Genomic DNA, 12,827 nt, shown 5'->3' on the forward strand with positions numbered 1-12,827 from the left:
TATACAGTCCACAATTAATTAGTAGCACCGTACTTGTGGGTGCTATCCAATCCATAGATATGGATAAGATTGTGAGGTCGAAGGAACCACTTGCCGTGACCAGGGGTGGTTAAGTTTTCTCACATGTCTACACGGGGTGACTATGGTAAACAATATGGTTGTCTCCCAATGAGTTTACTTGTAAGCATGTAATGTTGAGGTACATACAGGTAATCACCCCTAGAAAATTTTCCATAATTGGTAATCCCCCTTATGTATGCTGGGAGGCAGTTGAACAGTCTGGGGCCCCTCACACTATTCTGTTCTCTTATCATGCTAGTGGCGCCCCTGCGCCAGTTCCATTCCCCCAGGCCTTCATGATCCCTACGGGTTTAGTGCTTTCATGTGAATGTAATAATTAAGAAAGTCTTGGTACGCTCTTAGTGTTAGTGAGAACTAGCAGTAATAGCTTACCTGAGGTAGTATTAGAGCAGTTAACCTGCGAGGTTTTGGAAGTTATCAATAGCATTTTACTAATAGGTCTCGGATTTTTTGTAGTTTTCTTCGTTCCATAACTTGAGAGTCCATTCATCGCTCGACCTCTGTAGTGAGCGGACGTGTGTTACACTGCCCTCTGCTGGCCGTTGGGACAAGCTGAGATTTTCTCAATATGGCGGAGCAAATACGAAGGTGGATCAACACTGTATACAGCTGGTGCGTGGGGCTGTGACGACCCAAACAGCTTCTGTTATTCTACCAGCAATCATCAGGGAGACTTATGGTGTAGCTGATGAAGAACTTTATGGAGTGGTGCTTAATGGAGCCTATAGGGTCTTCGTTAAGCTAAGAACGAGTGTCTACGAGCAGTTAGTAAACAAATATCAAGACTGTTGTGTGGTTGTCAACCCGGCGGTCACAGTGAGGCTCATTGATGTTTCACGTTACTACACATGGGTTAAGGTATGAAACGTGCCTTTTGAAGCTGATGACACGGACTTACGGCAGGTATTCAGCAGGTATGGAATGGTACATGTGGCGACCATCAGAAAGTGGACGGAGGGAGCATATGCTGGCCTCCTTGAAGGTACCTTCTCGCTGAAAATGTCTTTGAAACATCCCATACCGTCGTATGTTGTGATGAATGAATTTCGTACACACGTGATGGTGTCCTATGCTGGGCAACGCCGCACTTGTCGTCTTTGTGGTGAGTACGATCACGTTGCAGCACAATGTGTTCGCCAACAGTGGAAGAAGGACATAGGGAGGCCACCAATGGGAGAAACCGTCCAGGAGGTGACTGTTGTGCCCGAGTCGGGTGCACGTCCAAAGTCGCCATTGTGGAGTGAAGAGGTGGAGCGAGAGGAGCTAATTGAGGAGTCTTGTATGACTACCTGGAGATCCTTCCTCCGTTGGCCCAGTTACGCCAGGCGTGGAGGGCAGGATAGTCACGGAGGAGAGAGTGGACAACACATTAGCGATTGTGTTGAAGGGATTGTTGGACACACCAGGAGAGGTAGAAGAGGAGGGGATTGAATTATCCCTTGGGAATGTGTCTTGTGTACGGTCCCAGGATGTGGAGGAGCTGGTTGAGAAACAGGCTGCTGGGATGGATGTCATCACCATAGAGGCGGTGGTGCACAACGAAGGCCTTCTGGAGGTAGCTATGGAGGCAGTGGGAGGATCATGCAAGCGGGCCGTGGCATTGTCAGACTCTGATGATGTCCTCACCCCGGCGCAGAGGCCTGGCAAGAAGGTGTGGGCAGAGGTGGCGCGAGGCGGCCCTAAGGGGCCAAGGGGTCCGGCGGTGGACACTGGAAGACCTCCAGCGTCTGGTTGTGTGCATGGTAGTAAACATCGGCAGGTGTCTAAAAGCGGATCAGTGCTGACAGGGCACAAGGTATAGCTGGCTTAAGGTGTGTTTCAGTAAATGTAAATGGGTTGCGAGACAGTGAAGTGTGTGTGGTTTGTGGGTTTTCTACAAAGGTATGGAGTGGATGTGCCTTTGTGCAAGAGCACAATTATAAAGCCGGGTGTGAGTTGGTGCTGGATGGGTTTCAGGTGTTTGTTGCACATTCACCTCGATTGAAAGGGGGGGTTGCCATCCTTTTGTGAGAGACCAGCCCGTTTGTGGTGTATCGTAGTGAGGTAGGGGAGGAAGGACAGGTCGTGCGAGTGGATGGGCTGTGGATGGGGGAGAGGGTAGTGCTAGTGAGTGTCTATGGGCCCCACAGAGGGGGATGGTCATGTCAAGACTGCCTTTGTGAGGGATGTGTTAGTGTATCACCTCTGGTCGCTTCCCCCCATGGCGGTTGTGGGGGGTGACTGGAATTGTGTAGTAAGAAGGAAAGATGTGGAGCCTCGAGGGGCAGGGTTTCACTCTGTAGTGTTAGGGGATCTTTTGCGAGGGGCGGGGTTGTGCGATGTGGCTACAGGTGAGGCATGGGAGGTGGAGCACACGTTTGTGCGACGAGGGTATGCTGCTCATCTGGACCGTTTGTATGTAACACAGACTGCAAGGGTGGAAAGGGTGTGTGTGGTGGACGTAGCATATTCAGATCATCGGGCGATAATTGTTGAAGTAGGGTGGGACGGGTTGCCTAAGAGGCATAGGAGTTTTTGGAAATTGAATGTTCGGCTCCTTGAAGATGGAGGGGGGAGGGAGGGGTTTGCGTGATTGTGGAGGGAGTTGTGGTAGGGGGGGAAAGCTGTTGGCGATATGTTGGCATGGTGGGATGGAGTAGCAAAGGGGAGGATTAGGGCGTATTATGTTAGACAGGGCAAGAGGGAGGCTCAGATGACTTTTGGGCTTAAGATATTTAGAGGGGCAGTTGAGGGATTGTTATGGGAGAGGGGTGGGGGGCAGGGGCTATCCTGTGGAGGAAATAGAGGGGCTGAAGCAACGCATCAGGGAATTGCAGAATCAGAAATTTTATGCAGTTCGGGTTAAAGGTGGATTAGAGGAAGTTTTGTGGGGTGACAGGCCATCGGCGTGTTCTGCGGGGGCAGCAGAAACGTCAGGCGGCTGCAGAGATGGAATGTTTGTTAGTGCAGGAGGAGGTTGGAGGTTTTCGTGTGGGGCAGGTGCTTCGTACAACAGAAGGGATGGGTTGTTATGTGGATGAATGGTTCGGGACTTCTTTGAGGAGTTGTGGAGTGCAGGGGGGGGGCGTTAGGGCAGTTGGGAGGGCATGTGGTCAATGTTCTGACCAGGGGGGACCGTCTGGCGCTGGGAGGGGGACATAGATGAAGGGGAGGTGTGGCGGGCATTATTGGGTATGAGTAGAGGTAAATCCCCGGGGATAGACGGTCTGCCATGTGAGTTTTACTTGCAAAATTGGGATATACTTAAGGGGTTCTTGGTGAGGTTGTTGAACGCAATGAAAAACAAGGGTGAGCTGGGGGTTTTGCAAGCAACTGCAGTGGTAGTCTTTGTCCCGAAGGTGGCCAGTCCACGCACGGTGAAGGACTATAGGGTTATTCTCTACTGTGTGCGGATTATAAGTTATTTGCTAAAATTTTGGGGAATAGGTTGAAGTGCGTGATCAATAGGGTAGTGGCAGTGGGCCAGTATGGGGTGCCGGCAAGGAATGGCGGGGGGGGGGGTGTTGGCCTTAGATTGGAGGGCTGCATATGATAGTGTCGAGAGAGAAGCGTTGTGGGGGATACAGAGGAGACAAGGGTTTGGGGATGAGATTGTGAGGTGGGTACAAACGTATCATAGAGCGGGTGTTCGGGTGCAGGTGAATGGAAGGGTGGGGGAGTGAATTCCTATGGGTAGAGGTCTGCAGCAGGGATGTCCTTTATCCCAACTACTTTTTGCATGTGTGCAGGATCCGTTTTATAGAGCGGTGGAGGTATGCGTGACGGGGGAGCGACAGGGGTGGGTGGGATGAGGTGTGCCAGGAATTGTGGGTTATGTAGATGACACTACGATTCTTGTGCAGGAGGGGAAGGGTTTAGGAGGGGTGGGGAGGATTGTGGACCTGTTTGGAGAGGCCACTGGTATGAGGGTGAATGTAGAGAAATCTAAGTTTATGGGGTTAGGGGATTGGGAGGGGAAGGTGGGGGAGAGGGTAGTGGGAGGTGGGGTGTTGTGGATCGGGTTAAGATTTGTGGGATTGAGTATATGCAGGATGTACAGCAAGCTAGGATGGTTAATTCTGGCAGTGTCGCGGAAAGGGTGAATAGACTGTTGGATGAGTTGCGGCCAGGACATTTAACGCTTCATCAGAGGGTCATTGTAGTGAATGTCTTGCTATATAGTAAAATTTGGCATGTGGTCGCTATGTACCCTTTGTTGCAATCAGATATTATGGTATTATTGGAGAGTCTTTAGGTTTATTTGGGGGTCGGGATGTGATTGGTTAGGGAGGGGGGTTGTTACTCTCCCAGTGCGCAGAGGCGGGCTGGGGTTAATTAATTTAAAGAATAGGATTATGAGTGTATATGTAAAGAGGGGGTTTCTCCGAGTGGGGGGTGTAAAGGTGGTGGGTTGCACCTTTTGTATGAGGATGTCAGAAGATGGTGGGGAGGGAAGGATTTGCATGTGTGTGAGGACACGTTGCGGGTGCTCTTGTATGTTAGGGATGTGACACACATGAGGGTGGGGTTTTAGAGAAAGTGGTGGGGGAAAAAGAAGTGGCGACTGTGGAAGGAGTGTATGCAATGTATGCATGGGGGGATATTTGAATAGGTTGTGTAGGCTACGAATCTCGCCGCGGGAGCGGGAGGTGATGTTCCAGTTCCTGCATGGTATCCTGCCATCAGGTGCAGTTCTTCGAGACCCGAGGATTCGTGAGGAGGGCGTCTGTGGGGTTTGTGGGGGTGAGGATACAGCCTTTCATGCAGTCTTTCTGTGAACGATTAGGGGACGTAAGGGAGTGGATGGGGAGTGGGGTATGATGGGTGGGGGGGAGGGATTTCGGTCTTGCGAGCTCTTAAGTTTGAATGTGGGAGGGGTGGGAATCCCTGTGCAGCGGACAGTTGGTTACCTTATTGTGGATTTTGTGTATGTGTTGTGGGCAACGAGGGGTCAGGTGGAGGGGGGGGGGGTGCGTAAAAGAGTATTGGCGGCAACCTTTTATCGTACGCTGTGTCGGAATCAGGTTCTTTATGGGATAAGGTGGGAGAGGGATTTCCCTGTAAGCTATTGTGGTTTAACGGTGGGGGTTCTCTTGGGGATGTAAGAGGGGGAGGGGGTTAGGGGATGCGGCGGGTTGGTCTCCCCGGGGAGGGGGACTAGTGTGTGTGAGTAAGACTGGAACACCACTTATATGTTAGAGACAGGGTGTTTTATGGTGAGTAGGTTATGAGAGTATTGGGTATGAGGTATGAGTTGCCGTGTGTTGTAGCGTCAGTATATATTGTGCTTCTTTTATTATGGTGAAGTGGTATGCGTGTGGGGAAGGGGGGAATATGACAAACTTATAAAGTCAAGATTGGTAATCATACTATTTGTATAATGATGGGTGCTGAATGATGTTACGTGTGCGGGTGTTTTACAACTGTAATGTATGGTGTGGTTTTATGTTTGGAGCCATTTTGGGATTCTTGTGTTATATGCACCCCACTGTTATATTAACGGGTGCTTAGATTGGCTTTGTTGCTGTAACATTATACTTCATGCTTGTTATTTGGTAGAGTTTTCATATCATGTATATGTATATTGGGGAAAAGTGTTTTTAGTTGTTAGCCATGTTAGGAAGACGGATTGTGCCAATGTTGTGGCGGCAGCAAGCGTTTCATCATCCTGCATATTGCAGGTTTTGAGTCCGTGTAATCAGAGTGTATAGGTTAGTGTTCTCTGGATTGGGATGATTATGTTGATGTTGTATTGTGCATAAATTTTGATGTTGGGCCAAGTGTTGGGCAACATTTGGACGTTCATGTAAATATTGTGTATTCTGTAAGTTTTTATATAAATTATAACTAACTGTAGTTGGGATAGTGCATATAGACATTGCTAAGACTTTCGTTAGTTGGTATGCAAATAATCAAATGGTTGGGCAAAAACTGTCTTACAATAACATGATACTTAATGATTTAGTTTATAATGAGTTTTCATATCATGTGTATACACGTGTGTGTGTGTGTATATATATATAAATATATATATATATATATATATATATATATATATATATATATATATATATATATATATATATATATATATATATATATTGGGGGAATGGTGTTTTTTTTTAGTTGCAGACTAAGTTAAGGGGAAGGGGTTGGGCCACTATTTTGTGGCGGCAAGGGTGCCTCATCCTGCACGTTGCAGGTTTTGATGGAGTGTTATCAGTGTGTATGGATTTAGTGTCCACTGGAGTGGTATGGATAGTGTTGATGTAATTTGTGTAAGTTTTGACAATGGTCCATATGTTGGACAACATTTTCATGTTTTGTACAATTTGTATTCTGTGAGTTTTTAAATAAAATAAAAAAAAAATTGAGAGTCGACGCCATCTTCACTGGGTACCTCCCTCGTAACTCAGTAAATCATTCCGCTCGCAACCCAAGGAATCCTGGAGTACCTGGAGAGAGTTCCGGGGGTCAACGCCTCTGCGGCCCGGTCTGTGATCAGGCCTCATGGTGGATTAGGGCCTGATCAACCAGGCTGTTACTGCTGGCTGCACGTAATCCAACGTACGAGCCACAGCCCGGCTGGTCAGGTACCGACTTCAGGTGTTTGTCCAGTGCCTGCTGCAAGACAGCAAGGGGTCTATTGGTAATCTCCCCTAAGTATGCCGGGAGGCAGTTGAACAGTCTTGGACCCCTGACACTTATTGTGTTGTCTCTTAACGTGCTAGTGGCACCCCTGCTTTTCATTGGGGGGGATGTTGCATCGTCTGCCGAGTCTTTTGCTTTCGTAGGGAGTGATTTTCGTGTGCAAGTTTGGTACTAGTCCCTCTAGGATTTTCCAGGTGTATATAATCATGCATCTCCCCCGCCTGCGTTCCAGGGAGTACAGGTTCAGGAACTTCAAGCGCTTCCAGTAATTGAGGTGTTTTATCTCCGGGTTCAGTTTCCGTGCGAGGCGAAACGTATGACCAAGGCTTCTATCGCCAAGTATCGAATATGATCTTAACGCCAAGGGGCTGCTGAACTGTTGTGTGTCATCACAGGGAAGGATCTTGCCTTTCTAGGGTTAACCTGGGTTATTATACTCAGAATATTCTTCAGCTGGGAGGGAGGGTTGTAATGGGTTGAGTGTAGAGATTGATATAACATTGATGATAGTATAAGAAGTCTGGACTATTATTTAGAGGAAAATGAGTGCCTGACTTATAAGAAAAAAAAAATGTTTTTGGTAATAGTTTCTTATTTTCTGCCGAGCCTAATAATAGGAATAAAAACGTTCTCATCATATGTGCCCCTTTTGGTGTATATATCCTAATAAAGTTCAGCTTCGAAGAAACAAGTGAAAATGCCACGTTGACAGTTATCCTAGCAGAGGTTAAATCTGCATAATATGCATTTTATGTGCACATGAACTGAGTTTGTGCATATGACTGATCAAGGCAGCCCATTATATATCCTCATATCAACACATTCCTGTGTGTATTTTCCTATGCGCTTTGGCAAACAAATGAGAGTAGTGAAAGGTCACTTTCTTGCCTGAGGGATCTAAAAAAGCTATTTGAAGATACTCTGAACCAAGAAAGGTCCAACTACATAGCTGTTGGGATATTCTAGGGTAGATTATAATTTGTTCACCACTGTACCTATAATGAGTGTACCTAATGAAACCATTCTAGAAATCTGAAAAAGAATGACCTAAATGAACCTTACTGTACATTATTTAATTGACGGCTTAGAAAAAAAAAGCTTTAACCCTATGTAGATATCTTAAGAAAACAAAGATATTAATATTTCCGAACAGCAAGGCGTTAACAAAACAAGAGAACATGGCAAAAATAATAGTATACAAACACAGAAATATAGAGGAAGCACAAGATATGTACAGATACACAGAGGCTTACTTTTTTATATACACAAAAGTTTTATATTACTCTGTTTTAGGAATTATAAGCTGGGAAGATATACTAAGAAACACAGACCCCAACTTATGCCTAGAACAGATTAACTTGGTGGCACTCGATGTATGCACAAGGCTTATTCCTCTAAGAAAAAGGAGGAGTAGATGTAAAATAGAAAGAGACAGGCGCTCCCTTTACAGGCGACGGAAAAGAATAACAGAGCGGCTAAAAGAGGTCAATATATCTGAAATGCGTAGGGAGACACTGGTCAGAGAAATAGCAAGCATCGAACTTAAGCTAAAGGAATCTTATAGGAGTCAGGAATAGCGGGAAGAACTAAAAGCCATAAATGAAATCGAAAGAAACCCAAAGTATTTCTTCTCCTATGCCAAATCAAAGTCGAGAACAACGTCCAGTATTGGGCCCCTACATAAACAAGATGGGTCCTACACAGATGACAGCAAGGAAATGAGTGAGCTACTCAAGTCCCAATATGACTCAGTTTTTAGCAAGCCGCTAACCAGACTGAGAGTCGAAGATCAAAATGATTTTTTTATGAGAGCCACAAAATTTGGTTAACACAAGCCTATCCGATGTTATCCTGACGCCAAATGACTTCGAACAGGCGATGAATGACATGCCCATGCACTCTGCCCCAGGGCCAGACTCATGGAACTCCGTGTTCATCAAGAACTGCACGAGCCTTTTCCATCCTATGGAAAGGGAGCATGAACACGGGGGTCGTCCCACAGTTACTAAAAACAACAGACATAGCCCCACTCCACAAAGGGGGTAGTAAAGCAACAGCAAAGAACTACAGACCGATAGCACTAACATCCCATATCACCACCCATCTAGAAACCCATCAGTTACACAACCCAGGGCAACATGGGTTTAGAACAGGTCGCTCCTGTCTGTCTCAACTATTGGATCACTATGACAAGGTCCTAGATGCACTAGAAGACAAAAAGAATGCAGATGTAATATATACAGACTTTGCAAAAGCCTTCGACAAGTGTGACCATGGCGTAATAGCGCACAAAATGCGTGCTAAAGGAATAACAGGAAAAGTCGGTCGATGGATCTATAATTTCCTCACTAACAGAACACAGAGAGTAGTCGTCTACAGAGTAAAGTCCGAGGCAGCTACGGTGAAAAGCTCTGTCCCACAAGGCACAGTACTCGCTCCCATCTTGTTCCTCATCCTCATATCCGACATAGACAATGATGTCAGCCACAGCACCGTGTCTTCCTTTGCAGATGACACCCGAATCTGCATGACAGTGTCTTCCATTGCAGACACTGCAAGGCTCCAGGCGGACATCAACCAAATCTTTCAGTGGGCTGCAGAAAACAATATGAAGTTCAACGATGAGAAATTTCAATTACTCAGATATGGTAAACACTAGGAAATTAAATCTTCATCAGAGTACAAAACAAATTCTGGCCACAAAATAGAGCGAAACACCAACGTCAAAGACCTGGGAGTGATCATGTTGGAGGATCTCACCTTCAAGGACCATAACATTGTATCAATCGCATCTGCTAAAAAAAATGACAGGATGAATAATGAGAACCTTCAAAACTAGGGAGGCCAAGCCCATGATGACACTCTTCAGGTCACTTGTTCTATCTAGGCTGGAATATTGCTGCACACTAACAGCACCTTTCAAGGCAGGTGAAATTGCTGACCTAGAAAATGTACAGAGAACCTTCACGGCGCGCATAACGGAGATAAAACACCTCAATTACTGGGAGCGCTTGAGGTTCCTAAACCTGTATTCGCTGGAACGCAGGCGGGAGAGATACATGATTATATACACCTGGAAAATCGTAGAGGGACTAGTACCGAACTTGCACACGAAAATCACTCACTACGAAAGCAAAAGACTTGGCAGACGATGCAACATCCCCCCAATGAAAGGCAGGGGTGTCACTAGCACGTTAAGAGACCATACAATAAGTGTCAGGGGTCCGAGACTGTTCAACTGCCTCCCAGCATACATAAGGGGGATTACCAACAGACCCCTGGCAGTCTTCAAGCTGGCACTGGACAAGCACCTAAAGTCGGTTCCTGACCAACCGGGCTGTGGCTCGTACGTTGGTTTGTGTGCAGCCAGCAGTAACAGCCTGGTTGATCAGGCTCTGATCCACCAGGAGGCCTGGTCACAGACCGGGCCGCGGGGGCGTTGACCCCCGGAACTCTCTCCAGGTAAACTCCAGGTAATCATGATGAGTGGTGTACAAGTGATACACAGCCTTCACCTCAACTTGACAAATCAGTCGCAGAGGAAAGGGGTATTCAAATTGTGTAAATGAATGATAACAGTAATTTAACGCATATCTTAGATAAGTTAAACTGGTGCTATCAGGACCTGATAAAAGGTCAGAAATTAAAGAAGTGATTACGGTTTTTGGGAAGGTAAAAGTGTTAAACGTTAAATTATAAGTTGGATAAAGATTTAGATTTTGCCACCGAAGTGGCTAGCTTATTGTGCACCCCACATCCATCGTGAATGAAGAAGTTATTTTATGAGGTTTTCAGTGGCAGTTTACCACGTACTTTTTTGGTCTTTGATCCTTTGGCATTGAACTGTCTCCAAAGATGATTCTTCAGTTGTATAAATTTCCACTCTAGGAGCTACCCTGTAAGGAGCCAGATTTTTTTTTGTAGTAAGGGTTTATGGGTGGCACTCGGGTTGGTTGTGGGGGGGGGGGGGGGGTTGGCTAAGGGACTTGTCATAAACTGCGTTATTATTATTAAGGAGTTGATGGAAACTGTAGGGAAAGCTTCAGCTCTTTGCCCCATTTTGTCGCCGCCACCGAATTTACTCTAGAATAATATTCACTTCAGTAAGTTTATTTAGGTACAAGTACACACGAGTACAATTATCATGCATAGCAACGTTTATGTAAATTATCAAGGATAACCCAAAAAGAAGTCGGACGTGATTTATTTCCATTGGGATCCTTGATTTCCATTGGGGTAATTTTACTGTGCAATACATTAATCTTGCTGAACTGGTACAGCCAGCATAATTTATGTACTGTATTCGTGTAAGTTATACAGACGATACGTTTATTAGGCCTAAACACTTGTGTGGTAATCATTTTTGTTTTTATATGGGGTGGAGAACCTACCATTACATTTTATGATGCCTTTAATTTTCACGGAGTAGACTGGTAGGTCAGCGGTAGGTTGGGTTAGATAAAATTCGTCAGGAAACAGGACAAGTGTTTCCTGACGCTGGACTCAGTCATGTGATGACCCGCCACTGCAGCTTACCTGGCCACTCCTTTAAAAATTAAGGTAATATTATACCCCTGTCAAATGACCAAAGCTTTACTGAGCGATCTTCATAACTAAGCCCTGCGTCGCCATTTTTTTTTTAATTCTGATAAGTAAAATACCATTTTGATTTGTATGTATGTTAAGTTAATGAAGTGAAAATTAGTGGTTTAATCACTACTATGTTAGAGAGGTCCTCTTAAATCCAAGTGTGTAGTAGCTATCAATGCTGAACGGATGAGACTCGATGCTAATAGTGGGTAAAGATGGGTCATTATAGTTGGTCAGTGGATAACAAATATATTTTGTTGCCATTTGAACGGCTAATATTAATCACTGGTCTGTTATTGCCATTATTAATAGGCCGACTAATTGGTTGACCAGTGTGGGGAGTCAATATTGGTTGGAAAATGTGGGTCATTATTATTGGCTGGTTAGCAGTACAGTTATACATGACTGGAGCAGCTGCCAAATAGTCATCGAAACTAACACTAGCTTTATACAGGTTGGACAAATATACGAGAAGGGCTAGGTGTGGGCCAATATACTGCAGTACTCTCCAGTTCACATGCGACCATGCTTTCAACGCTGCATCGTTCCATTACTTCTTCCTCTGTTGATAAATCTGGCCCACCTCGAAATTTTCGAACCTGACTTCTTTGCACTAGCGGACCTTGCCACATGGTTACATGTGGCAGGGTCAGCTAGTGCAAGGAAGTCAGGTTCGAAAATTTCGAGATGGGTCAGAGATTTATCAATAGAGGAAGAAGTGATGGAACGATGCAGCGTTGGATCCTTTCTGTCTTTAATTTGTACGTTTCAGCATTAGATTGATAAACCCAAATGTGTGAGACGTATTTCCAAGTTACGAAGGTGTGGGATGTCTTAATTTTATGTGCTCTTCTGTCCTTATGCTTATGGAAGAAGTTAAACTCGTGGGGGGGCCATATAGCACCTGGGAATGGGATGTAATCAAGTTCAATCCAAGGAAGAGGAAGATAGTTCTGATTCCTTATGACTGTTGAAAGGTGTTCATGTGAAGCAGCAAAAGTAATAATTGGTGATGTGTGTGTGTGTGTGCAGGAGTGGGCAAGACGTCGCTGGTGACTTGCTATGAGACAAAGACCTTCCACAAGAACACCAGTTCCACCATCGGCGCTTCCTTCAGCAACGTGGAGATACTACTGAGTGATACTAAGGTCAGGATGCAGGTATGGCAATTTGTATCCTGTTACGTATGTACAGTATATCTTAAGAATTAGATTCAGTACTGTATTACGTATATTTTTCGGTTTACCTATACTGTGAGTATGGGTTTATAATCACTTGTGTACAAGACCACTTGCACAAAATTAAACTTTTTATTTGGAAACATTTCATTCCTGGGACTGCGCTGTATGACCTTTGTAAGTTTAGCGCTTTTTTTATTATAATTCACTAGTGGGAGATTTGTCAGTCCAGTACAGAGCACAGGAGAGATTATCAATGCACAGTGAGTGTGTGAGTGTGTGTGAGTGTGTGTGAGTGTGTGTGAGTGTGTGTGAGTGTGTGTGAGTGTGTGTGAGTGTGTGTGAGTG

General features: G+C 45.3%; 1 protein-coding gene across 2 annotated transcripts in view; it reads left to right on the forward strand.

Moving 5' to 3' along the window:
• The window catches only part of LOC128692355 (uncharacterized), a 31,710-nt gene that overhangs the window by 4,513 nt on the left and 14,370 nt on the right, over positions 1-12,827 (forward strand). The window contains exon 2 of one of the 2 annotated variants that reach the window (XM_053781492.2): positions 12,334-12,461. In XM_053781492.2, the coding sequence (XP_053637467.1) occupies positions 12,334-12,461 (128 nt within the window). The remainder of the gene's footprint in view (positions 1-12,333; positions 12,462-12,827) is intronic. The other variant, XM_053781493.2, reaches the window with a different exon arrangement.

The sequence above is a fragment of the Cherax quadricarinatus genome, chromosome 53 (genome assembly GCF_038502225.1).
Source record: "Cherax quadricarinatus isolate ZL_2023a chromosome 53, ASM3850222v1, whole genome shotgun sequence".
In the NCBI taxonomy this organism is placed as follows: domain Eukaryota; kingdom Metazoa; phylum Arthropoda; class Malacostraca; order Decapoda; family Parastacidae; genus Cherax; species Cherax quadricarinatus.